At 36.6% G+C, this 27,869-nt stretch overlaps 2 protein-coding genes across 3 annotated transcripts in view; one reads left to right on the top strand and one right to left on the bottom strand.

The window, feature by feature from the left end:
• Nucleotides 1–27,869, top strand: part of LOC106095000 (uncharacterized) — a 225,911-nt gene that overhangs the window by 139,917 nt on the left and 58,125 nt on the right. The window contains exon 1 of one of the 2 annotated variants that reach the window (XM_059363504.1): nt 12,062–14,090. The exons of the other annotated variant lie outside the window; for it this stretch is intronic. Within the exon in view, the coding sequence (XP_059219487.1) occupies nt 14,039–14,090 (52 nt within the window). The 5' untranslated portion in view covers nt 12,062–14,038. Of the gene's footprint in view, nt 1–12,061; nt 14,091–27,869 lie in introns of those variants that run through there. 2 annotated transcript variants of the gene reach the window in all.
• LOC131994764 (uncharacterized) lies at nt 6,827–7,288 on the bottom strand. Its single transcript, XM_059361642.1, has one exon. The coding sequence runs from the start codon at nt 7,286–7,288 to the stop codon at nt 6,827–6,829; it is 462 nt and encodes a 153-aa protein (XP_059217625.1).

A 27,869-nucleotide genomic window follows, 5' to 3' on the forward strand; every position in this document is an offset into this window, starting at 1 on the left:
ATGAAGTCATTCAAAAAATCTTCCCTTACAGATGAAAGATGAACAGAGCTATTATAAATATTAGAAAAATACGATTTCAAATGAGAAAGACATTCCGACTCATTTCTTATTATCGCACCATCAATAGATAATTTATCCAAAGTTAGAGATTTTCGATGCCCAATAATCTTGAAAACGTCTCGATGTTCTCTTGGCCCCGGCTTAATTCCTCTAAGATTATCTCTAAAAATAGAAATCTGCTCTAGTTCAACCTGCCTCTTAATAATAACACTCAGTAATTGGATTTGCTTGGATAAAATGCGATACTCTGGACTGAATCTGTTACTGGACACGCGATAAAGCCTCTTCGGTTCTTTTTGCCAATTATATTTAATTCTAAATAAATTCTTAATTCTATCAGACATCAAGAATTTTCTGTTACCCAATTCAATTTTCTTAGAATGAAGTTCTGAGACAGAACTCACAACAGAAGCAAACTCTTCAATGTACTGATCAATTTCATTGTTACTCAAATTTCTATTTGAAGGGGGATAATTACTTTAAATACCCTGAGTTATATCATGCTTGAAATCATCCCAATTCGTGCTTTCGTAGCTTGTAAATGTAGGAGGAGGCTGCAGAACAATTTCGAAGCTAGGAAGAATGACGTTAAGTTTGAGAGGGTAGTGGTCTGAAAAACTGGGTAAACATGAGGTCGAACAAACAGGAATTGGCAGGTCAGATGTGTTAGAACAAAAGAGAAAATGATCCAAGTAAGATGAACCATTTGGAAATGTTGGACAGGATGAAGATATTCTGGTAAAAAAGTGGGAATTTACTTGAAGGAAGTCATAAAAACAGTTTCCATTTGAATTATTTATAGAATCACCCCATGAAATATGTCTAGCATTGAAATCACCACCTATAAATGTGAAATCAAATCCCCCAGAATAATTACCTAAAGAAGACAGAGAACTTAAAATTTGCGATTGGCTTGAATTGCCAGGAATATAAACTGAGCCTAACAAAATTTTCCTAAGAACGCCATTAATAGAAGCATCAATAGAAATAAATAAATTAGGGAAGAGAAACCGTAAGATGACTTCTTTTCTGAATTTGAAATGTTTCTTAAGTAGTATGGCCACACCTTGTGCGCTGTTATCCCTTAGAAACTGACAGCCTTCAAAACTAATATTACCTCCAGCTCTCAAATGAGTTTCCTGAAGGAAAGCAATGCCAATATCAAACTTTTTCATTAGACTGTGTAATTTAAATCTAGGGCCATATTCAATGAGTGACCTGACATTAAATGTAATAAGATCCAGAACATTACGGACCATAGACTTGGTTTACTTCGCGTAAGAGGCCTATACATCGCTGTATCGCCTCTTCCTTTGAAATGGTTTGAAACTCCCTTATAAAATGGGCAATTTTGTGTTCCAGCGAAATCACTTTAGGAGGGCAAAGTTCTTTAGCAATTTTCAAAAATTCTTCAATGATTTTCGGTTTCGTTGAGGGTTGACTGTAACTAAAAGTACTGTTACGGGACGCATCGGAAAAAGATGCATTCGGTTGAGTAAAAGCGTTTAAAGCACTAAAAACATTGTTTTTTCTTCTCCTTTCTCTCTAGGGCAACTGATCTAGCTCTCTTCTTAAGCTCAACATATTTTTTATACTCAGGGCAACCTCTAAAACTCGAGGGATGACCGCTATTTCCACAATTGATGCAAAATGGTAAATTTCCATCGCCCTGCACAAATTTACACTCACCTTGTGCATGGTTTTGACCACACTTTACGCAAGCAAAATCCCTGTTGCAATTTTGGGACATATGCCCCCATTGTTGGCATCTCCTGCATTGAACATCCATCATATTTTTTTTTTGGTAATTCCCAAGACACCCTTTGATGCAAAATATATCTTTGCGTCTTCAACTCAGATACGGATCTACCAGGATGGAATGTTACCAAAAAAAGACCTTTGTCAATATTGTTTTTCTTGGAGTATGAAGTGGAAAATTTAGAGACACTATGCACTGTATCAGGGACTAACATATCTATTTCCATTTCCATCTATTTTCTATTTCCATCCACAGGATGTCTACGTAGTGAACTAGCTACCTACATTAGATGAAAACACATGTACTCTTAAGGGTTAGAAAATCACTTGATGATAAACAATACATTTAAATGCTTACTAAGTGAATCTACCTAAGTGTCTCAATATGTGCTCATTTTATGATCTAAGGTTTTATTATAGAAAAGCCCTATCTCTTGGTATACATACTATGCACACATGTTTGTTATTTGTTGGCTTATCCTCCAAACATACAGAACTGTACACCTTTGTTTGCCTAAAAAGAGATACCAAGAAAAGAGCTCGAAAATTCGATCCATGGTGGAGGGTATATAAAATTCGGTCTGGACGAACTTAGCACGCTTTTATTTGTTTTATTTTTTAATTTCTTTTATGACAACTTTTTTCAAGGAAATTTGAAAATAAAATTGCAAACATTTTTGAAGAAAAAAAATCTTATTTTTCTTAAGAACAATATACACATCGCTTTTGCAATATTGCATTTTATAAGCAATTAGCGAAAAAAGTGGATTTAACAAGTAAAAGCGTGCTAAGTTCGGCCGGGCCGAATCTTATATACCCTCCACCATGGATCGCATTTGTCGAGTTCTTTTCCCGGCATCTCTTCTTAGGCAAAAAAAAGGATATAAGAAAAGATTTGCTCTTCTATTAGAGCGATATCGAGATATGGTCCGGTTTGGACCACAATTAAATTATATGTTGGAGACCTGTGTAAAATGTCAGCCAATTCGAATAAGAATTGCGCTCTTTGTGGGCTCAAGAAGTAAAATAGAGAGATCGATTCATATGGGAGCTGTATCGGGCTATAAACCGATTCAGACTATAATAAACACGTATGTTAATGGTCATGAGAGAATCCGTCGTATAAAATTTCAGGCAAATCGGATAATAATTGCAACCTCTAGAGGCTCAAGAAGTCAAGAACCCAGATCGGTTTATATGGCAGCTATATCAGGTTATGAACCGATTTGAACCATATTTGGCACAGTTGTTGGATATAATAACAAAATACTACGTGCCAAAATTCATTCAAATTAGATAAGAATTGCGCCCTCTAGAGGCTGAAGAAGTCAAGACCCAAGATCGGTTTATATGACAGCTATATAAGGTTATGGACCGATTTGAACCATACTTTGCACAGTTGTTGGATATCGTAACAAAACACGTCGTGCAAAATTTTATACCAATCGGATAAGAATTTCGCACTCTAGAGGCTCAAGAAGTCAAAACCCCAGATCGGTTTATATGGCAGCTATATCAGGTTAGGGACCGATTTGGACCATACTTGGCACAATTGTTGGATATTATAACAAAATATGTCGTGCAAAATTTCATTATAATCGGGTAAGAATTGCGCACTCTAGAGGCTCAAGAAGTCAAGACCCAAGATCGGTTTATATGGCAGCTATATCAGGTTATGAATCGATTTGAACCATACTTGGCACAGTTGTTGGATATCATAACAAAACACGTCGTGCAAAATTTCATTCCAATCGGATAAGAATTGCGCACTCTAGAGGCTCAAGAAGTCAAGACCCCAGATCGGTTTATATGGCAGCTATATCAGGTTATTGACCGATTTGAACTTTACTTGGCGCAGTTGTTGGATATCATAACAAAACACGTCGTGCAAAATTTCATTCCAATCGGATAAGAATTGCGCACTCTAGAGGCTCTAGAAGTCAAGACCCAAGATCGGTTTATATGGCAGCTATATCAGGTTATGGACCGATTTGAACTATACTTGGCACAGTTGTTGGATATCATAACAAAACACGTCGTGCAAAATTTCATTCCAATCGGATAAGAATTGCGCACTCTATAGGCTCAAGAATTCAAGACCCAAGATCGGTTTATATGGCAGCTATATCAAAACATGGACCGATATGGCCCATTTACAATACCAACCGACCTACACTAATAAGAAGTATTTGTGCGAAATTTCAAGCGGCTAGCTTTAGTCCTTCGGAAGTTAGCGTGCTTTCGTCAGACAGACGGACGGACGGACAGACGGACGGACATGGCTAGATCGACATAAAATTTCACGACGATCAAGAATATATATACTTTATGGGGTCTCACACGAATATTTCGAGTAGTTACAATCAGAATGACGAAATTAGTATCTTATGGTGGAGGGTATAAAAATATTGAGATAAAACAACACCTCCTGACTTACCGCCATAAATTTATTTTTTTAATATAGAAACCATCAAATGCAACAAGCACTAAAATGGATTACAAAAATCTCACTCCCGAGAGTTTTGAGGAATTTTTGGATCGATATCCAGTAAAAATTCCAGTAAAAATTTAAATAGAGGAGTTGGACACAATGAAATGTTTTTTAAAATATTTTAAAATTTACAATTTTAATTATAATTTTTCTTCCAAGAATACAGAATTTACCATAAAAAGATTACAATGAAAAGATCTTAATACCCATTTGACATTAATTATTTATTTATTTCATCTACAGAGTAAAAATTAGTGGGCAAAGATAGAAAAAAGTTTACAACTGCAATAACGTGGATATCTCTTCGTATTTCTCATTTCTAGTTCTTCCACCTTTTCTTGTTTTATTTCCAATAAATTAGGAAAACTTTAGGACTTATAAAGACATGATGCAAATTACAGCCATATACGGCAATAGTTGAATGCAATTTTTACCGGATATCTTTTCCTTCAAAATCGGATTTTCGATCGATTTTCATAAAGTTCGGAAAACTACAAGGTGGATTAATGAAGGTGTTCTCACGCGAACAGCTGAAATCAGCCGGCCAGTTTAGCGGTATTAAAATGTTCAGTTTGACAAAATGGCAGTTCTGTGTTTTCATTATCAGCAAACTTCCCCATTTTTTTGCACCTTCTCTTTGTTTGAGGGCAAGTGTCTTTGGTTGTGTTGCGAACAATGTCAATTTTGAAATGACATCTTCATGACGAGATGGCGGATTACACCATATGATATGTGGTTGTTAAACAAATAAGGCCACCTTTAATTGTTTCGCCATGGGAAGAGAAATAAGCGGCATCATTTTTTGAATATAACGTAATACTGCAATAAAATAATCATTTGTTAACCGATTTTTTCGAAATTTGGCAGAAGGATTTTCTTATCCTAGAGTCACAGCAAGTGCATTTATTGACCCATTTTGCCAAACATTTTGAAAAACGCTTTCCTCGACGACTGCCACAGTATCTGAGATGTTTGCTGAAATTGGTTCAGATTTTGGTATAGCTTCCATATATATATATATATATATATATATATATATATATATATATATATATATATATATATATATATATATTCGTCCGATTTTGAGAAATAATGCAAGAAAATGCTCATTTTTATACCCACCACCGAAGAATGGGGGTTAATTCATTTTGCCATTCCGTTTGCAACACTTCGAAATATCCATTTCCGACCCTATAAAGTATATATATTCTTGATCAGCGTAAAAATCTAAGACGATCTAGATGTCCGTCCGTCTGTCTGTTGAAATCACGCTACAGTCTTTAAAAATAGAGATATTGAGCTGAAACTTTGCAAAGATTCTTTTTTTATCCATAAGCAGGCTAAGTTCAAAGATGGGCTATATCGGACTATATCTTGATATAGCCCCCATATAGACCGATCCGCCAATTTTGGGTCTTAAGCCAACAAAAGCCACATTTATTTTCTGATTTTGCTGAAATTTGGGACAGTGAGTTATGTTAGACCCTTCAACATCCTTCTTCAATTTGGCCCAGATCGGTCAAGAATTGGATATAGCTGCCATATAGACCGATCCTCCGATTTAGGGGCTTAGGCCAATAAAAGCCAAATTTATTATCCGACATTGGTGAAATTTGGGTCAGTACGTTGTGTTAGGCCCTTCGACATCCTTCGTTAATTTGGCTCAGATCGGTCCAGATTTGGATATAGCTGCCATATATACCCATCCTCCGATTTAGGGTTTTAGGCCCATAAAAAGCGCATTTATTGTCCGATGCCGTCGAATTTTGGGACAGTGAGTTAAGTTAAGCCCATTTGGATATAGCTGCCATATAGACCGATCTCACGGTTTTAGGTTTTGGGACCATAAAAAACGCATTTATTGTCCGAATTCGCCGCAATTTGGGACAGTGAGTTGTGTTAGGCCCTTCGAAATCCTTCTTCCATTTCACTCAGATCGGTCCAGATTTGGATATAATGTTTTGGGCCCATAAAAGGCGCATTTATTTTCCAATGTTGCAGAATTTGGGACAGAGTGTTAAGTTGAGCCCCTTCACATTATTGCGACAGAATATGTACGCAATGGAATTTAAATGTGTGTGCTTTATTTAAATTCAGTATACAGAGTGATATGGAAAATGAAAATTATTTTTTCAATACACAACAATTAATACTAAGGTAACTTAATCAAATTAATTATGTTGAACTAAAGTAGAATAACATAAAGTATTTTCAACATGCCTCCTCAACATTATTAATTTAACAATGAAGTTTAATGCCCATATTATTAGAACAATAAATATGTTTTGGTTTCGGTACTGGTTTTGTTAGAACATCCGCCAACATATCTTGTGTAGGCAAATACCGCAGCTCAACAACTCCATTTTGTATTGTGTCCTTAATATAATGATACTTGTAGTGGATATGTTTTGTTCGAGAATGATGAGAACCGAACTCTGCCATTTTTTGCGCACTTTGAGAATCGGTATGTATTTTTATTGGTTTGCCATTGAATAATCCAAGTTCTTCAAGTATTTAACTTAAATATGAGGCTTCTTTAGCTGATTCAGTCAAAGCAATATATTCCGCTTCAGCACTAGAATGTGCAACCACCTTTTGTTTTTTGGATTCCCAGGTGACCGCTCCACCTGCTAGGAGAAAACAGAACCCAGTTTGAGATTTCCTATCATTGATATCTTGAGCCCAATTGGCGTCACAGAATCCCATGAGAGGTGCCGAATTCTTTTTATATATTATTGCTGCATTCCTTGTTGTACTCAAGTACCTTATTACTGGCAAAGCAGCATTATAATGCTGTTGTTTCCGGGGGTCTTTTGAAAATTGCGATAACATGTTAACTGCACATGCAATATCTGGTCTACTATGCAATGCTACGTACAATAAATAACCAATTAATTCTTGATAGACTTTTTCATCCACTTTTTCCCTTTCTTCTTCATTGTTTGGGTCCTTTTCTAGTTTCACATTTGCAGACATAGGAATTTTCACAGGTTTGCAGTTTTCTAGCCCGTATTTCTATACTAACTGCTTTATATATCCTGACGTACGAAATCGATACTTCATTTGGCTTTACATTACATTTACTTCAAGACCAATACAATGTTGTGGTACGCCTAAGTCTTGAATATCAAATTTAGATTGCAGTGCCTTCACAAATTTTTGGTCATCATTTGGTTATTACTTGCGATTACTATATCGTCTACATATAGTGCAACAATCATAAGTGTATCTTCACTTTGGACATAATAAATGCACTGGTCATAGTTTAATCGATGTAATCCAAACTCTAAAATTATACCATCAATGCATTTAAACCATTGTCGTCCTGATTGTTTGAGTCCATAGATGGCTTTTTGCAATTTACACACTTTATGTTTTGTTGCCTCCTGAACAAACATCTCTGGTTGTTCCATGTATATTTCTTCGTCCAGTGTGCCATTTAGAAAAGCAGTTGATACATCCAATTGTCTTAATTGAAGATTATGCTCCACTGACAAAGCATAAATCAATCGCAATGAAGTTTGCCTTACAACTGGGGCAAATGTATCAACGTAGTCTAAGCCCATAACTTGAGTATAGCCTTTTGCTACAAGTCTCGCTTTTCGTTTTTCAACTGTCCCGTCAGGTTTTATTTTCGACTTGAAAACCCATTTGCAACCGATAGCTTTTCTTCCTTCAGGCAAGTTTGTCAAAGTCCAGGTATTATTCTTCATCAATGACGCGTATTCTGATTCAATTGCTTTACGCCATTCATCTGCATGATTTGATGATAAAGCCTCATTTATTGATCTTGGGTCCATACATTTTTCATCAACCATATTAGACAACTCATCTTTTTTTCCAAACGTCCACGATCTAAGCCTCTGCTTTATGGATTCAAACTGGTCTTGGTTATTACTTCCAGCATCTCTGACATTCTCGTTTGGAATTTCATTGGAACTCTCACCACTTTGACAGTCTTCATTTGAAAATTCCGAGTTGTCACACTCAGAAAACTCGTCATCCGTCTCATGGTCAACATCATCGGATGACCGATCATCATCGAATCGTTGATCATCATTATCAATTTTTGGAGATTTGATTTCAAATTCATAAAACAATTCTTTGTTTGTTTTGTTCACATTCTTGTACAATTCATTCTCAATGAATCTTACGTCACGACTTTTTACAACTTGTTTAGTACCTGGTCTCCATAATCGATATGCCTTTGATTCAACGGAATAGCCCACTAATATATGTTCATCACTCCTGGCTTCCCATTTGGATTTGGACTTCTTGTTTAAAACGAAAGCCTTACATCCTATTTGGAGTAAATTTTTCACGCAAGGTTTCTTACCAGTCCATATTTCTTCAGGAGTTTTTTCATTGTTTAGATTTGTCGGACATCTGTTTCTTATATACACTGACGTGTTAATCAGTTCCGCCCACAAGGAAGTTGGTAAATCAGCATCTAACATACAGGAACGACCCATTTCCACCAAAGTACGATTCATACGTTCGGAAACACCGTTCTGTTGAGGGGTGTACTCCACTGTTAGCTGACGTTTAATTACATTTTTCTTCAAAAAATTCGAAAAATCTGCCCCAACCAACTCTTTTGCATTGTCACTTCGAAGTATTTTTATCCTTTTTCCAGTTTCATTTTCAACAGCCTGTTTAAATTCTTTAAATTTCTCTAAATATTCGTTCTTTTGTCTCAGAAAATAGACATACACTTTGCGAGAGAAATCGTCAATGAAAGTTGCAAAATAAATACTTCGTCCCATAGACTCACACTTCATAGGACCACATAAGTCTGTGTGAATAAATTGCAATATTTCCGTGGAAGATTTTTCATTTTTATGTGGGAAGGATAATCTAGTCTGCTTTCCACGAATACAAGCTTCGCAATCAATTTGCATCGCTTTCAAATTTGGCAATCCATTTACCATAGAAAAAGACGAAAGTCGGCTTAAGTCCTTACAATTTAAGTGCCCATATCGCCGATGCCACAAATTAAAATTCTTTTCGTTGCTTTGATGCACTGTATTTGCAGCCTTTTTATCTTCAAACAAATTGACGAAATATACATTGTTTCTCTTGTGGCCTTCAATCAAAATTTCATTTTTTCTCAAAATAAAAGCCTTTTTGCCCTCCATGATTACTTTACAAACGGAGTCTGTAGCTTTACTGGTCGACACAAGATTACATTTCAAATGTGGTACATATAGTGCGTTATCAAAGTGTATGGTCTTCTTTTTTCCTTGTACATTTACAAAAATCGAAACTTTACAAATACCTTTGATACATACCTCTTTGTCGTCTGCCAGTTTTACTTTACCATTATAGCCTTTGTTGAGTTGGATAAATAGAGATTCCTCATTACACATATGGGAAGTCGCTCCACTATCTATTATCCATTCGCGATTAGATTTCACGATCATAGCAGTTTCTGTTGCACCCATGCAATTTGCTTTTTCCTCAACACCGCGAGAGTTTTCCTCAAATGAAAATTTTGCTCTACATTCGCTGGCTTTATGTCGTTTCTTTTTACAACGAAAACATTTAAAAGTCTTTTTGAACATACCTTTAGCTTGAGTTTTGTTGTAATTTGAACCATATTGATGTTGCTTTCTTGCGTAATGTTTAGCTTTCATTGCAGAATCTTGATCTAACGCATTTTTATCACCAATTTCCAACAAACGCGCCTTCAACACCTCAACTTTCGGAAATTCGTTTGCAGTATCCACGGCAGCCTTAATAGCTGAAAATTTCTCTGGCGATGCATCTACAATTATAACCGCAAGAAGGTCTTCATCCAATTCAACACCCATTTCACGAATCGAAGCAGCACAAACGTCGAATTCAATTAAAAATTCCGACACGCTCTGGTTTTCAGACATTTTGAAGTTTAGCAGCTTCCTGTAGCACTCTATCTTCTTTCTGATAGTCTTTCGATCAAAAGTATCTTCCAGATGTTTCCACATTTCACTTGATGACTTGATATGTCTCACCATACTCACTATGTTTGCTTCCAAGGATATCAAAATTTCGGCTCTTGCATCCATATCCTTTTCCTTGAATTTTTTCAGGGTCTCCATCTTGGTTTCAAATTGAGTTCTCTGCTCACTCGTTGCATTTTGAGGTAAAATTGGAACTTCCGGACATTTTTCTTCACCCACCACAATATTCAGCAATCTATTTTTATGCAAAATAGCCTCCATTTGCGTTTTCCATGTCAAAAAATTGTTGCCATTGAACAATGGAATGCGTCCATTAAATGTAGACATTTTTCAACAGATCAGGATACACAGCTTACCAATTCCAAAAAATTTTTCTGACCTACAGAAAATTTCAGCCTTTGAATCGCTTTTCCAGGTATACACAGCTTCCCAATTTAACAATTTTTCTGTCCAACAGAAAATTTCACCTTTTGAATTTCTGTTCCCGGTACACAAAGCTCACCAATTCAATATTTTTCTGACCAACAGAAACAACGGCCTTTGAATTGCTAGTCCAGATTATGTAGTTTGAATTATTCTTATTTGCTCAAAATTCGTGTTATGAGTCCTGGGCCCATAACCTATTGAGACAGAATATGTACGCAATGGAATTTAAATGTGTGTGCTTTATTTAAATTCAGTATACAGAGTGATATGGAAAATGAAAATTATTTTTTCAATACACAACAATTAATACTAAGGTAACTTAATCAAATTAATTATGTTGAACTAAAGTAGAATAACATAAAGTATTTTCAACACACATATTTCTGGAATTTGGTCTAGATCGATTAAGATTTGGATATTGCTGACATATAGACCCATATCTCTATTTAAAGTCTTGGCCCCAAAAAATGCGCATTTATAATGTTCTATTTGACGTCCCAATATGTGTGCAATATTTAATCAACATCGGCGCAGATTTATATATTGCTCCCATACATGCGATATGGCCTTTTAAGCCTGTAGAAATCCACAATTTCTGTCTATCGTGAGAAAATCTTACAAGGTTCGATGCGATATTTTAATAGGCATGTAAAATTAAAGTCTGATTGGATTTTGAGATAAGTTATATTTATTAAAACTTAGTGGTTGTTGTTCAAGTACTGTTCACATTTAGATGGAAAACAGCAAATCATACCAAAAATGTCACATCCATACCAAATAGAAATAGTAAAACTAGTTAAACAAAATACCATAAATGTGACCAAATAAAAATATAAATAAATAAACAAAATAAATAAAATGGTCTTATTATAATGCTCATGAATGTTGTCGAAGGAAAAACTCTACACTGAAAGTGTATAACATATGACAGCAACGTTTAATATCTGTTATACTTTATAACAACATTGAAAGCCAATGTCTATAGTAAAGAGATTGGTATACTGGCTCATAACATTTTCTAACATAAATAAAAGCTCGTGCCCAAATCCTTATGCTGCAAAAAGGGCTGTTCCACTGTTAGCAACATTTCTCAATACTTGGAGCAATGGTGGAAAACGAAGAGAATATTTGCTTGGGTGTGTGACTTGTTCTCCCTCAAAAAACGGGATGCTGTAACACGCAAATGTTGGTTTGAGAGACTGGAGATGTGTGCAGAAGCCGCGAGACTAACGAACAGCACAAAATCAGGACATGGAACAACATCTAGATTTATTTGAGAGTTTAGTCAGTGCGTTAACTTTCGGTAGAACACAACCTAAAACCAAAGCGACAGGAAATAACTTACGTTACCCAATTTGGCCAAAACAATAAAAGAAAACAAAAAAAAGTAATTGTTCATGATTTACATTTTATCTATACACACACATACAGACACAGCAATTGAATTGCGTACACATAAGCCCATAGTTAAGCCATTACTATTTACATTTGGCAATCAAAAAAAAAAAAAAGCGGAGAAATCGTATGTTTGTGGTGATATCCGGGAAGATTTACTGTGGATGGGTCTAACCGATTTACGGTGGTGTGTGTTTGTGTCGTTATAACAAGTCAATTATTAGAAGCCGATGACACCGTGTCATTATCTCGATTACTGTCAACAAAGCATCATCGCGAAACACCCACGCTAACATATGTAGACGAGTGCGAGTTCGAGTGAGTGTATGTAAATTAACGCGTTAAGAGTAATATCAGCTTAAATAGTTGAACATCTCATTATCCCTGCAATAACAACACACATTCTTTCCCATCCTCGCCATTCACCACCCGTCAAACCAAACGGATTATGAAGTGAAAGACAACTATTCTAAAAAAAAACGAATTAAGCATAAAAGTAAGCATAGCATGCATTGGGAACTCGTGAAAACAAACAAACAGCGTGAGAGCAAAAAACCAGAACAACACAAACAAATAAACCTTCACCCTGTAGGGAACCATTCATAGTGTGGCACACAGGCAAAACAAAAACTTCCCCTCATCCTGTCTACCATCCACCCACCACATTTGCAGCAACGTACTACGGCTGGTTTGCATATCCTGGCTGCAGGGAAGTAAGAATGAGCGATGAAAACGTGGCGTTAATCGCAAAGTGCATAAAATGAGTGAATGCATGAATGGCATGAGTAGCAGTTAACAAAACGGCGAATAAACGAATTACTCTGCTTTTGAAGCATCCAACCTACCCCACACAGACTACCTGTCCAGGACAGCCAAGCCAGCAACCACTTTGGATGCACCCTCAACGACTAGGGCAGCCGATGCAAATTCTGCCGAGCAACAAGCCACTTAAGTCCAACACTTGCCACACCAGATAATCATGTGAACAGTCTTTTCCACCAGCCATAGAAAAAGTTTGAATACCCGTACAACACAGGGACAACAACAAACAAAAGCGACTACAAAAGACTAAGCGAGCTCTTTTTCCTGTCACTAAATGAGAAAGGCAAGCAGTGTAATCACATCAAAAGGTCCTTCATTCTTTTTAGCAGTCAACGACAAGGCAAAAAATACAACTGATGGAGTGGAGCAGCTCATTGTGTGAAAAAAGGCAGTAAAAGTGAAAGTGGACTGCTAAACATAAGTAATACAAATAAAAGCAACATAAATAATACAAATAAAAACAACTTTTACATACAGAATTGAATATTTAACGTACATGAAATATTGTAGATTAGCATAAATATGCCGATTGCCACACTGATGGTGCCACCACACACAAACCTATCATAAATTTCCCACATTCCCCAAAGTAAAAGTTTTTGGGTTATGCTTGTTGGCTTAAAAAAATAACTTTCCATCTCGTCAAACGCAAAAAGGCAGCCGACAGATCCTTTTTCGGGGGAAACAACACATCTGATGCATCATATAAATTAATTAATTAATTAAACATTACACAATAACACATTACTGAAGGAGCTCATCAACGTCATCCGCCCCATAACCAAACAATTGCCTCCAGGGATTCATGCATCCCATGGCAAGAGTATGATTATGATTTGAAATCCCAAACATACAAGAGATGGAAATTTTCAACTTAATAAAAAGTCGTAAGAATATCCTCCTCGCCTGACAATACCACGACGTACAGCAGCATATATTTTACAATTCTAAAACACCTACTAAAAAAATCATATTATTTCCTTGTTAACAATATCTTCTTAGTGCGCGAGTGAACTCAAAAGTGTATGTGAAAAACAAGCAAGAATTAACTACCTCTGAATCTCCGACCGATTAAAAAAGTTGAACCCTAACAACAAAAAACTTATTTTTCATCTATAAAGCGTAACAAAAACTATACAATATGGGAAAATTGGATAATTGGCTGCTTATGATATTATCAATATTTTTAATAGGTAAGTTTAAGATTTCGAGTATTTTGTTTGTTTTTTGTTCAGAATACATCGTTTTTATTCTCAAATCGGATTATGGAATAAGAGTAAAGAATACTTTAGTCCAGTTTCAGAATTGACTTCATTTAAATAGACCATACACTTCTCAGTTACTACTTGCTATAAACTGCAAAAGTTGATTCCATGAACACAGGGCAGAGAATCGAAAATGATTGCCTTCAAAATACAGCATATGTGCGTGATAATGAGATCATGTAATAATTTAAGGGTCTTCGTTGAGAAACTTGTTGTTGTAACCACATGTCTATATGTGGAGGTGGCGATCCTCGTCTAGCTCCTATAGGTGAGCAAGCTCGTTCCGGTCCAAAGCACCGATCGCAGCGGGAACGTCATGGCCATTGAGAAACTTGTATTGAGGGATATCAGCAAGGTTACTTTTTGATGAAATTTGTAAGGTTAGGTTTATTTTGTTCATTTGCTATTTTTATTTATAAGACATATCAGTATTCCGGAGGAAAAATGGGACAGTAGTAATTTAATACAAAAATTGCTAATATTTTCTGCGGTTTTAAATGGTAAAAATATGCCTGTAACCTACAAATGTCATAAATACATATAAAACTTGTAAATTACATCTTATCTTTCAATTCTAGGGGTATAGTGCTTGTTTTTTTCCTAGCTTTCCATATTATGATAACTTTTTAACCTTACCAAATAAAAAGAAACCCAATTACCGTTTTATATTTTTAAATTTTGAACCGATTTTGTTTGAAATTTAGAGTAACTTAGTGGATATCAGCAAAATTATTACTTGTGGGTATAGGACAGGGCTTCGGAGCAGAGCGGAGTGGAGCGTGGAGCGAAGCGGAGCAGCCCTATTTTTGCCGGAGCGTTTTCCAATCTCAAAATCCGTTACGCTCCACCAAATTAAACATCTTTAAACTACACATTTTTTCTTTGAGTTACGAACTTGTTATTTTTGCGAATTAAAACAAAAATTTTAAATTATTACACTGACATGAGATAAGTTAAGATTTAACTATCGTTCAATCGTTATCGAAAACATATTAGAGAACAGTTTTGTACCAATTTTAAAAAGTTTCGTCTTGAAGTCAAAACAAGTGAAAACCACCTAAGTGCGTTTGGGCCGAATATTGTATACCATTCACCATTGATTGCATTTGTCAAGTTCTTTTTATAGGCAGAAACCAAAAAAAAAAAAAATCAAGCTCCATGAATTTTTTGTATCTACCACCACAGAAAGGGAGGTACATTCATTTAGTAATTCCGTTTGTAACACATCGAAATACCCACTTCCGACCCTACAATTTATTTATATTCTGGATCGTCGTAATATTCTAAGATGATTTAACCATGTATGTGTTCCCGTCACGAGATATTGAGCTAAAATTTGACACAGATCCGTATTTTGTCTATATTCAGGTTATACGATCAAAATCGGATAATATTTAGATATAGCTGTCATATAAACCGCATTTATTATATGACTTGTACTAAGGCCCCCGAAGTCCGAGCCGAAAATGGTCCATAACGGACAGTAATTAGATTAGCTGCCGTAAAAACTGACCCACCGATTTAAGGGTGCATTTATCGTCCGATCTGGTCAGCAACCAGTTTGGCCCAGATCGAACTATTATTAAGATATAGCTGCCATATGGACCTATCTGTCTATTACGGGTCTTGAACCCATAAAAGCCCCATTTCTTACCCGATTCCGCTAAAATTTGGAACAGTGAGTTACACTAAGCCTCTCGTTGTGCGACCTGAAAATAGTCCAGATCGGACTATATTTATATATATGGAGCTGTATTATAGACCGATCTGCGGGTGAGCAGTCAGATAGACTATATTTCCTGTTGCACGAACCAAATTTGGAATATATTTTTATAAAAATTTGGAACAGGGAGTTGCACTAGTCTACCTGATATCCGAACCGCGTATGGTCCATATCAGACCATGTTTGGATATAGCTGCCATATGGACCGATCCTCAGATCTGGGAGCTTAAGCCATAAAATCCTCATTTACAACCTGATTTTCTTCAAGTTTTAAACTGTGACTTATATATACTTCTCGGTACCTGAACCGAATATGATCCACATCCGCCGATTCCTGGACATTAATATAAATATAATAGGTTTAAAAAAAAAAGGGAAATATATATAACCATGGTGGTGGACATCCAAAGTTCGTCACAGCCAAACTTAATTCGTTTTTACTTGTTATACCCTCCACCATAGGATGGGGGTATACTAATTTCGTCATTCTGTTTGTAACTCCTCGAAATATTCGTTTAAGACCCCATAAAGTATATATATTCGTGATCATCATGGCATTTTAAGTCCGTCCGTCTGTCGAAAGCACGCTAACTTACGAAGGACTAAAGCTAGCCGCTTGAAATTTTGCACAAATTCTTCTTATTAGTGTAGGTCAGTTGGGATTGTAAATGGGCTATATCAATCCACATTTTTATATAGCTGCCATATAAAAAGATCTTGTATCTTGACTTCTTGAGCCACTAGAGGGCACAATTCTTATCCGATTTGGTTGAAATTTTGCATGACGTTCCAACAACTGTGCTGAGTAGGTTGAAATCGGTCCATAACCTGCCATATAAACCTATCTGGGGTCTTGACTTCTTGAGCGTCCAGAGTGCGCAATTCCTATCCGATTTGGATGAAATTTTGCACGACGTGTTTTGTTATGACTTCCAACAACTGTGTTACGAATAGTTCAAATCGGCCCATAACCTGATATAGCTGCCATATAAACCGATCTGGGGTCTTGACTTCTTGGGGCACTCGAGGGCGCAATTATTATCCAATTTGGCAGAAATTTTGTACAACGGCTTCTCTCATGACCTTTAACATACGTGTCGAATATGGCATAAATCGCTTTATAGCCTAATATAGCTCCCCTATAAACGGATTTCCCTATTTTACTTCTTCGGCCCCTAAAGTGCGCAATTCTTACTAGATTTGGCTGAAATTTTGCACAATGACTTATACTATGGTATCCAATATTCAGTTCAATTATGGTCCTAAATGAACCATAACTTGATATTGTTCCAATAACGTAGCAATTCTTTTATTTTATCTTTTGTTTGCCTAAAAAGAGATACCGTGGCAAGAGATCGACAACTGCGATCCATGGTAGAGGGTATATAAAATTCGGACCAGCCGAACTTAGTTCGCTTTTACTTGATTTTTATACCCACCACCATAAGATGGGGGGTATACTAATTTCGTCATTCTGATTGTAACTACTCGAAATATTCGTCTGAGACCCCATAAAGTGTATATATTCTTGATCGTCGTGAAATTTTATGTCGATCTAGCCATGTCCGTCCGTCTGTCCGTCCGTCCGTCCGTCCGTCTGTCTGTCGAAAGCACGCTAACTTCCGAAGGAGTAAAGCTAGCCTCTTGAAATTTTGCACAAATACTTCTTATTAGTGTAGGTCGGTTGGTATTGTAAATGGGCCATATCGGTCCATGTTTTGATATAGCTGCCATATAAACCGATCTTGGGTCTTGACTTCTTGAGCCTCTAGAGTGCGCAATTCTTATCCGATTGGGATGAAATTTTGCACGACGTGTTTTGTTATGACATCCAACAACTGTGCTAAGTATGGTTCAAATCGGTTTATAACCTGATATAGCTGCCATATAAACCGATCTTGGGTCTTGACTTTTTTAACCTCTAGAGTGCGCAATTCTTATCCGATTGGAATGAAATTTTGCACGACGTGTTTTGTTATTATTGTTATTATATCCAACAACTGTGCCAAGTATGGTTCAAATCGGTCCATAACCTGATATAGCTGCCATATACACCGATCTGGGGTTTTGACTTCTTGAGCCTCTAGAGTGCGCAATTCTTATCTGATTGGAATGAAATTTTGCACGACGTGTTTTGTTACGATATCCAACAATTGTGCCAAGTATGGTTCAAATCGGTCCATAACCTTATATAGCTGTCATATAAACCGATCTTGGGTCTTGACTTCTTGAGCCTCTAGAGAGCGCAATTCTTATCCAATTTGAATGAATTTTGGCACATAGTATTTTGTTATGATATCCAACAACTGTGCCAAATATGGTTCAAATCGGTTCATAACCTGATATAGCTGCCATATAAACCGATCTGGGATCTTGACTTCTTGAGCCTGTAAAGGTCGCAATTATTATCCGATTTGCTTGAAGTTTTGTACGACGTATTCTCTCATGACCATTAACATACGTGTTTATTATGGCCTGAATCGGTATATAGCCTGATACATCTCCTATATAAATCGATCTCTCTATTTTACTTCTTGAGCCCACAAAGGGCGCAATTCTTATTCGAATTGGCTGACATTTTACACAGGTCTCCAACATTTAATTTAATTGTGGTCCAAACCAGACCATATCTTGATATCGCTCTAATAGCAGAGCAAATCTTTTCTTATATCCTTTTTTTGCCTAAGAAGAGATGCCGGGAAAAGAACTCGACAAATGCGATCCATGGTGGAGGGTATATAAGATTCGGCCCGGCCGAACTTAGCACGCTTTTACTTGTTTTTTTTTTTTAATTTGGTTAGGAATCGCTTCCGGTATATGCTTAAGAAGTAAAGTCGGAAGTCGGATAAAAGGGGAGTGGGAGGTGTTGGGAGAAATTATGTAAAATTTCACCCCAATTGAATAAGAATTGCGCCCTCTAGGCTCAATAAGTACAATCGGGACATCGGTTTATAAGGCAGCTAAAAACGGATATGGGTCGATTGAAATTTCACTATACAATAATGTTGGATGTCATAAAAGAAAAAAAAAATGCAGGCAAATCAAATAAGAAAAGCTCCCTCTAGAGGCTCAAGAAATCAATTCTTGAGATTTGTTTATATGGGGGCTTTATAAGTATATAGCCCGAAATAGACGGCGTTCAAAAATACCTATAATCGAAGTTGAATAGTGCTTGATGTTGTAAACGTAATGACAAAATAAAAATATCACTTCATGGCGCACGGTGTATAGAAGAAGAAATTTAAAAATAGTAAATTGAAAAGAAACCAGTAAGAGCGTGCTAAGTTCGGCCGGGCCGAATCTTATATACCCTCCACCATGGATCGCATTTGTCGAGTTCTTTGCGCGTTATCTCTTTTTAGGCAAACAAAGACTATTGAATAAGAACTGTTATGCTATTGGAGCTATGTCAAGTTATAGTCCGATTCAGACCATAAGTGGATGTGTAATATTTCAGTTCATCCGGATAAGAATTGCGCCTTATAGAGGCCCAAGAAGTAAAATCAGGAGATAGGTTTATATGGGAGCTGTATCAATCTATTGATCGATTCAGACGATATTAGACACGTATGTTGAAAGTCGCGAGAGTACAAAATTTCTGCCAAATCGGATGAGAATTGAGGCCTCTAGATGCTCAAGAAGTCAAGATCCCAGATCGGTTTATATGGCAACTATATCAGGTTATGTACCGACTTTCGCCACACCCATCACAGTTGTTGGAAGTGATACCAAAACACTACGTGCAAAATTTCAGTCAAATAGGACTGTGCAAAATTTCAAGCGGCTAGCTTTACTCCTTTGAAAGTTAGCGTGCTTTCCACAGACAGACGGACGAACATGGCTAGATCGACTTAAAATGACAACCAGAATGACGAAATTGGTATACCCCCATCCTAGGGTGGAGGGTATCAAAAGCGGAGTGGAGCATTGATCGGAGCGGAAGAAAGGTCTCTGGTGTATCTCTGGTCTTGCGAGGTCAACTGAGAAGAGTTAATTTATATGGAAATGGGGAGAGAGCATGATCCATATAACTTACATCGTTCATTATTCCACTCAGATATATTTGTTAGGAAAAACAGGAAAAAACAGAATATCGGCTGAAAAGGAAAGCAGCAACTTTTTGTTGAAACACCAAACTTCTTTTTAAAATGGCATGAATGCTTTAAAAACTCAATTTTGCAAATCATATTTTAATCAAAGGATATATTGAAAACATTTTTTTTAATTTCTCCAAAAGAAATTCAAATAAAATATACATCAAATGCGTAAAAGTAATTAATTTATTGCCTACAAGTATTTTAACAAAATTTCTTTCTTTAAAATTTAAAAAATTGATATTTATATACATGTGTAAAAATATCAATATCATCAAACCGATATAATTTATTTCTGGGTGAAATGTTTGTACCACAACTAAAATTTTAAGGGAATTTTTTCAAAATTATCGAATTTAGATCCAATATCAAGCAAAGTCACTATAAATGAATTTGATACAAGTTAGTTCACAACATTTACTCTTGAAAATTTAAGTTTGTCCACTAACATTCCGTTAAGGAATAGGAGGCAAATTTTACACTTTTAAGCAAACAATCTTTTTTGAAGGCGATTTCGAATGGCGAACTATGTTACCTCTCCATGCGTTATTTGAACAAAAATAGATAGAGTTAACATAGAGCTCTCAAATTTTGCACTGATGTACAATATATTTGAGTATATTATAAAAAAAAGTGAAGTATGGACCAAATCAGATATAGCTCCTATATAAATCGACCTCCTGAATAGATTTATTGAGCTTCTGCAGGTCTTATTATTATTCGATCTGGCTGAAATTTAACATGATGACCTTACGAGTTTCAGCAACTACCAAGTATTGCCCAAATCAGTCTTTAACCTGATATAGCTTCCATATAAACCAACCTCTTGATCTGAGTTTTTCAGCATTTAGTAGCTTTTACTTTAACATGGGCGTTTATTTGGGTTTTGGTGTATTCAGGGGACTATAGTAGAATTTTCCGGGGAACATTTATGCAGAATGTTTATATTTTAGAATGTCATTTTACAGGACTTTAACCCTCTTTCTGAAAAGGCCGAAAAAGTCCTATATCAAAATAATCCAAAATATATAAATGGTGCAAATTCGTGCACCTGAAATTATGCTTTTTTTATTCAGGACACTTCACGGAAGAACACTGAAAAAGCCTCTTTTTCAAAAGCAACGGTGCTAACCATATGTTAATGCCTGTGGCTCCTTATGTTGACAAATGTGCTATCAAATATTTCCTCTTCAAGATCTTTTTACCATTTTGATACTCCAACAAAAACAAAATCATTTTGTTTACATAAAACTTTAAGTTTTTGGACAAAAATATGTATCATTCATTCGATTAAATTCAACAAAATTTTTTATTCAAAGTAGTAAAAATGTTTGCTAATACAGCAGTTTTTGTCTGTTGAATATGGCAAAGCAGACATTACTGCTGTTTTAGCAAATGTAGGGCTGCTGTATTAGCAAACATTTCTTACTGCTATTTCAACTAACAAAATCTGCTGCTTTGAGTATACAAGTCTGCTGATAAAAAGTGTGTACGCTATTTGTTATGGTTGCCTGTTACTTGTTTTGATTACTTTATGCATTTTTTAGAATTTTTTAGAAATTTATTTATTGCTTGCTCTTATAATATTCACATGACTGGCATGACCCTTTGTATCTAAATTTAAAGAAAAAAGGTTATAGAAAGTATACATTCAGTGGTGATTATAAACATCCCCGTCCCATCCCGTCTCGTCTGAGTCAATCTAGCCATGTCCGCCCGTCTGTCGAAATCACGATAGACGTCGAACGCGAAAAGCTAGCAGCTTGAAATTTTGCACAGATTTTTATATTGATATCGGTCGTTGAGAATTTCAAATGGGACACAAAGGTTTCGATTTGGATATAGCTCCCATATAAACCGATCTCCCGATTCGACTTCTTGAGTCCTTACAAGCCGCAATTTTTGTTCGATTTGGTTTAAATGTTGCATGCGGTGTTCAATTACGACTTCCAAGAACTGTGCCAAATACGCTTAATCAGTCTATAACCTGATATAGCTCCAATGTTAACCGGTCTCTCGATCATCGTTGTTCGGTTCCTAGAAGCTTTAATTTTTGCTGGTTTGACAGAAGATTGGTTTTTTATGTAATACATAGAGCTGTCGAAAAAATTAAGCCCTAAATAGCTCAAGCCCAATATCTTCCATGCCGGATTGCAATTTTAAATATTAGGGTACGAGCGAATAAAGCTATCTGCCTGACCATTCGATTGGTAATGTTACCATATTTGGTTTTTATTTATACTTATAAGTGTAGCTCGAAATCTCTAGCTATGATTTCTAGAGCCAATATGAGCCTCAAATTTACCCGATTTGAATGAAGTTTACCATTTAAGTATACCTATGATCTAAAATACCCATACCAAATACGACAAATATAGTTCTATAAAAAGACATAGTCTCTATAGAATCCTAAGTATCGATTTTACTTCTTTAGCCTTCAGATACCCTTTTTTAGGAGATTTGAGCAAACTTTTTTTATTCCGTATTTTGTAAAAATTTGGTAAAGACACGAAAAAAGTTTGTTTGGTAAAGCTTTTACCTGTATTCAGAGATCAAAATTCTATTACTTAATATTCACATTTATATATAATATTCGGTTTTTATACCCTCCACCATAAGATGGGGGGTATACTAATTTCGTCATTCTGTTTGTAACTACTCGAAATATTCGTCTGAGACCCCATAAAGTATATATATTCTTGATCGTCGTGACATTTTATGTCGATCTAGGCATGTCCGTCCGTCTGTCCGTCCGTCTGTCCGTCCGTCCGTCCGTCTGTCTGTCGAAAGCACGCTAACTTCCGAAGGAGTAAAGCTAGCCGCTTGAAATTTTGCACAAATTCTTCTTATTAGTGTAGGTCGGTTGGTATTGTAAATGGGCCATATCGGTCCATGTTTTGATATAGCTGCCATATAAACCGATCTTGGGTCTTGACTTCTTGAGCCTCTAGAGTGCGCAATTCTTATCCGATTGGTATAAAATTTTGCATGACGTGTTTTGCTATAATATCCAACAACTGTGCCTAGTATGGTTCAAATCGGTCCATAACCTGATATAGCTGTCATATAAACCGATCTTGGGTCTTGACTTCTTGAGCCTCTAGCGTGCGCTATTCTTATCCGATCAGAATGAAATTTCGCACGACGTGTTTTATTATGATACCCAACAACTGTGCCAAGTATGGTTCAAATCGGTCCATAACCTGATATAGCTGTTATATAAACAGATCTGGTGACATGGCTTCTTGAGCCTCTAGAGTGCGCAATTCTTATCCAATTGAAATGAAATTTTGCACGACGTGTTTTCTTATTATATCCAAACACAGTGCCAAGTTTGGTTCAAATCGGTCCATAACCTGATATAGCTGCCATATAAACCGATCTTGGGTCTTGATTTCTTGACCCTCTAGAGGCCGCAATTCTTATCCGATTGGAATGGAATTTCGCACGACGTGTTTTATTATGATACCCAACAACTGTGCCAAGTATGGTTCAAATCGGTTCATAACCTGATATAGCTACCATATAAACCGATCTTGGGTCTTGATTACTTGACCCTCTAGAGGGCACAATTCTTATCCGATTTGAATGAATTTTTGCACGAAGTATTTCGTTATGATATCCAACAACTGTGCCAAGTATGGTTCAAATCGGTTCATAACCTGATATAGCTGTCATATAAACAGATCTGGGGATTTGATTTCTTGAGCTTCTAGAGGGCGCAATTCCTATCCGATTTGGCTGAAATTTTGCATGACGTATTTTATTTTTACTTTCAACAACTGTGTCAAATAAGGTTCAAATCGGTTCATAACCTGATATAGCTGTCATATAAACCGATCTGGGATCTTGACTTCTTGACCCCTGGAGGTCGCAATTATTATCCGATATGCCTGAAATTTTGTACGATGGATCCTCTCATGACCATCAACAAACGTGTTTATTATGGTCTGAATCGGTCTATAGCCCGATACAGCTCCCATATAAATCGTTCTCTCTATTTTACTTCGTGAGCCCTAATGGGCGCAATTCTTATACGAATTGGCTGAAATTTTACACAGGTCTCCAACATATAATTTAATTGTGGTCCGTACCGGACCATATCTTGATATCGTTTTAATAGCAGAGCAACTCTTTTCTTATATCCTTTTTTGCCTAAGAAGAGATGCCGGGAAAAGAACTCGACAAATGCGATCCTTGGTGGAGGGTATATAAGATTCGGCCCGGCCGAACTTAGCACGCTTTTACTTGTTTTAAAATACATATGACTTATATAGCAATGCATATGAAAAAAAATCTTCTTTTTTGATAAATGATTTGCCATATTTTTATGCATTCTGTTAGTATTTAACGTTGATTTTATTCCCCATTGTCGGTAGTCCTATAACATCACTTTTTGAGGAAATAAGATTCTCGTGAACTTGTCGCTCCCAATATTTACGCAAATTCTCTATGAGATTCAAACCATGTGATTAGGATGGCATAGGAATGACTTTGGGACAATTGGAAACATTTTTAGACTAAGCAAGATTTAGGCTTGGTATCATTGTCCTTGCAATGTTTAAAGTAGGATTAAATTTCTATTTTTTAGATATTTGCTTCGATTTTTATACCCACCACCGAAGGATGGGGGTTATTCATTTTGTCATTCCGTTTGCAACACATCGAAATATCCGTTTCCAACTCAATAAGGTATATATATTCTTCATCAGCGTAAAAATCTAAGACCAGCTAGCCATGACCATCCGTCTGTCTGTTGAAATCACGCTACAGTCTTTAACAAGTAAAAGCGTGCTAAGTTCGGCCGGGCCGAATTTTATATACCCTCCACCATGGATCGCATTTGTCGAGTTCTTTTCCCGGCATCTCTTCTTAGGCAAAAAAGGATATAAGAAAAGAGTTGCTCTGCTATTAAAACGATATCAAGATATGGTCCGGTATGGTATGGTATGGACCAATTCGTATAAGAATTGCGCCCATTGGGGCTCACGAAGTAAAATAGAGAGAACGATTTATATGGGATCTGTATCGGGCTATAGACCGATTCAGACCATAATAAACACGTTTGTTGATGGTCATGAGAGGATCCGTCGTACAAAATTTCAGGCTTATCGGATAATAATTGCGACCTCTAGGGGTCAAGAAGTCAAGATCCCAGATCGGTTTATGTGGCAGCTATATCAGGTTATGAACCGATTTGAACCTTATTTCACACAGTTGTTGGATATCATAACGAAATACTTCGTGCAAAAATTCATTCAAATCGGATAAGAATTGTGCCCTCTAGAGGCTCAAGAAGTCAAGACCCAAGATCGGTTTATATGACAGCTATATCAGGTTATGGACCGATTTCAACCATACTTGGCACAGTTGTTGGATATCATAACGAAAAACTTCGTGCAAAAATTCATTTCATTCGGATAAGAATTGCGCCCTCTAGAGGCTCAAGAAATCAAGACACAAGATCGGTTTATATGGCAGATATATCAGGTTATAGACCGATTTAAACCGTACTTGGCACAGTTATTGGATATAATAACGAAATACTTCTTGCAAAAATTCATTCCATTCGGATAAGAATTGCGCCCTCTAGAGGCTCAAGAAGTCAAGACCCAAGATCGGTTTATATGGCAGCTATATCAGGTTATGAACCGACTTGTATTTTATTTGACATAGTGGTTGAAAGTAAAAATAAAATACGTCATGCAAAATTTCAGCCAAATCGGATAGGATTTGCGCCCTCTAGAAGCTCAAGAAGTCAAATCCCCAGATCTGTTTATATGACAGCTATATCAGGTTATGAACCGATTTCAACCATACTTGGCACAGTTATTGGATATCATAACGAAATACTTCGTGCAAAAATTCCGATTTAAACCATATTTGGCACAGTTGTTGGGTATCATAACAAAACACGTTGTGCGAAATTCCATTCCATTCGGATAAGTATTGCGCCCTCTAGAGGCTCAAGAAATCAAGACCCAAGATCGGTTTATATGGCAGCTATATCAGGTTATGGGCCGATTTGAACCATACTTGGCGCAGTTATTGAATATAATAACAAAACACGTCGTGCAAAATTTCATTTCAATCGGATAAGAATTGCGCACTCTAGAGGCTCAAGAAGTCAAGACCCAAGATCGGTTTATATGGCAGCTATATCAAAACATGGACCGATATGGCCCATTTACAATACTAACCGACCTACACTAATAAGAAGTATTTGTGCAAAATTTCAAGCGGCTAGCTTTACTCCTTCGGAAGTTAACGTGCTTTCGACATACAGACGGACGGACGGACATGGCTAGATCGACATAAAATGTCACGACGATCAAGAATATATATACTTTATGGAGTCTCTGACGAATATTTCGAGTAGTTACAAACATAATGACGAAATTAGTATACCCCCCATCTTATGGTGGAGGGTATAAAAATAGATATATTGAGCTGAAATTTTGCACAGATTCTTTTTTTGTCCATAAGCAGGTTAAGTTAAAAGGTGGGCTATATCGGACTGTATCTTGATATAGCCCCCATATAGGCTGATCCGCCGATTTAGTGTCTTAGGCCAATAAAAGCCACATTTATCATCCGATTTTGCTGAAATTTGGGACAGTGAGTTATGTTAGGCCCTTCGACATCCTTCTTCAATTTGGCTCAGATCGGTCCAGATTTGGACATAGCTGTCATATAGACCGATCCGCCGATTTAGGGTATTAGGCCCATAAAAGCCACATTTATTATCCGATTTTGCTGAAATTTTGAACAGTAAATTGTGTTAGGGCCTTCGACATCCTTTGATAATTTGGCCCAGATTTGGATATAGCTGTCATATAGACCGATCTTTCGATTTAAGGTCTTGCGCCCATAAAAGCCACATTTATTGTCCGATTTTGCCAAAATTTGGAGCAGTGAGTTGTGAAAGGCCCTTCGACATCCTGCTTCTATTTGGCTTAGATCGGTCCAGATTTGGATATAGCTGCTATATAGACGGATCTCTCGGTTAAAGGTTTTGGGGCCATTAAAGGGGCATTTATTGTCCAATTTTGCCGAAATTTGGGACAGTGAGTTAAGGTAAGCCCCTTGATTTACTTCTGGCACAGATCGGTCCAGATTTGGATATAGCTGCCATATAGACCGATCTCTAGGTTTTAGATTTTGGGGCCATAAAAAGCGCATTTATTGTCAGATGTCGCCGCAATTTGAGACAGTGAGTTGTGGTAGGCCCTTCGAAATTTGGGACAGAGAATTAAGTTAAACCTCTCCACATATTTCTGCAATTTGGTCTAGATCGATCAAGATTTGCTACTTGCTGCCGTATAGACCGATATCTCGATTTAAAGTCTTGGAACCAAAAAGGCGCATTTATAATCCGATTTAACTGAAATTTGACACATTGACTTATGTAAAGCTTTTCGACATCCTTGTTGTATGTGGTTCACATCGGTTCATATTTAGACATAGCTACTAAAATGACCAATATTTTATTATACACAATTGAACAATAACTTGTACTTATAAGTATTTGGTCCAACTCGAATCATATATCGGTATAGCTGCTATGGGGCATAAGGTATGCATTATTCACCGGATTTTGACGAAAGGCGGTTTACATATATACCCGAGGTGGTGAGTATCCAAAGTTCGGCCCGGCCGAACTTATCGCCTCTTTACTTCGTTTTAAATTGTTCATTATTCTATCGGTAAACACAAGATTTCCAGCACTATTTGTGGACAAGTATCCCCACACCTAATTTCTGATTCAATTGTGTAATTTTTGAAATATTTTGGTATTGGCAGCTTACTAATTCGCATTTTAAGGGGAATATAAAATTAAACGGATATTACCGGCGTACAAAAAAGAGGTAGAAGAGTCGATTATTTTTT

Source organism: Stomoxys calcitrans, chromosome 2 (genome assembly GCF_963082655.1).
Source record: "Stomoxys calcitrans chromosome 2, idStoCalc2.1, whole genome shotgun sequence".
Taxonomy (NCBI): Eukaryota; Metazoa; Arthropoda; class Insecta; order Diptera; family Muscidae; genus Stomoxys; species Stomoxys calcitrans.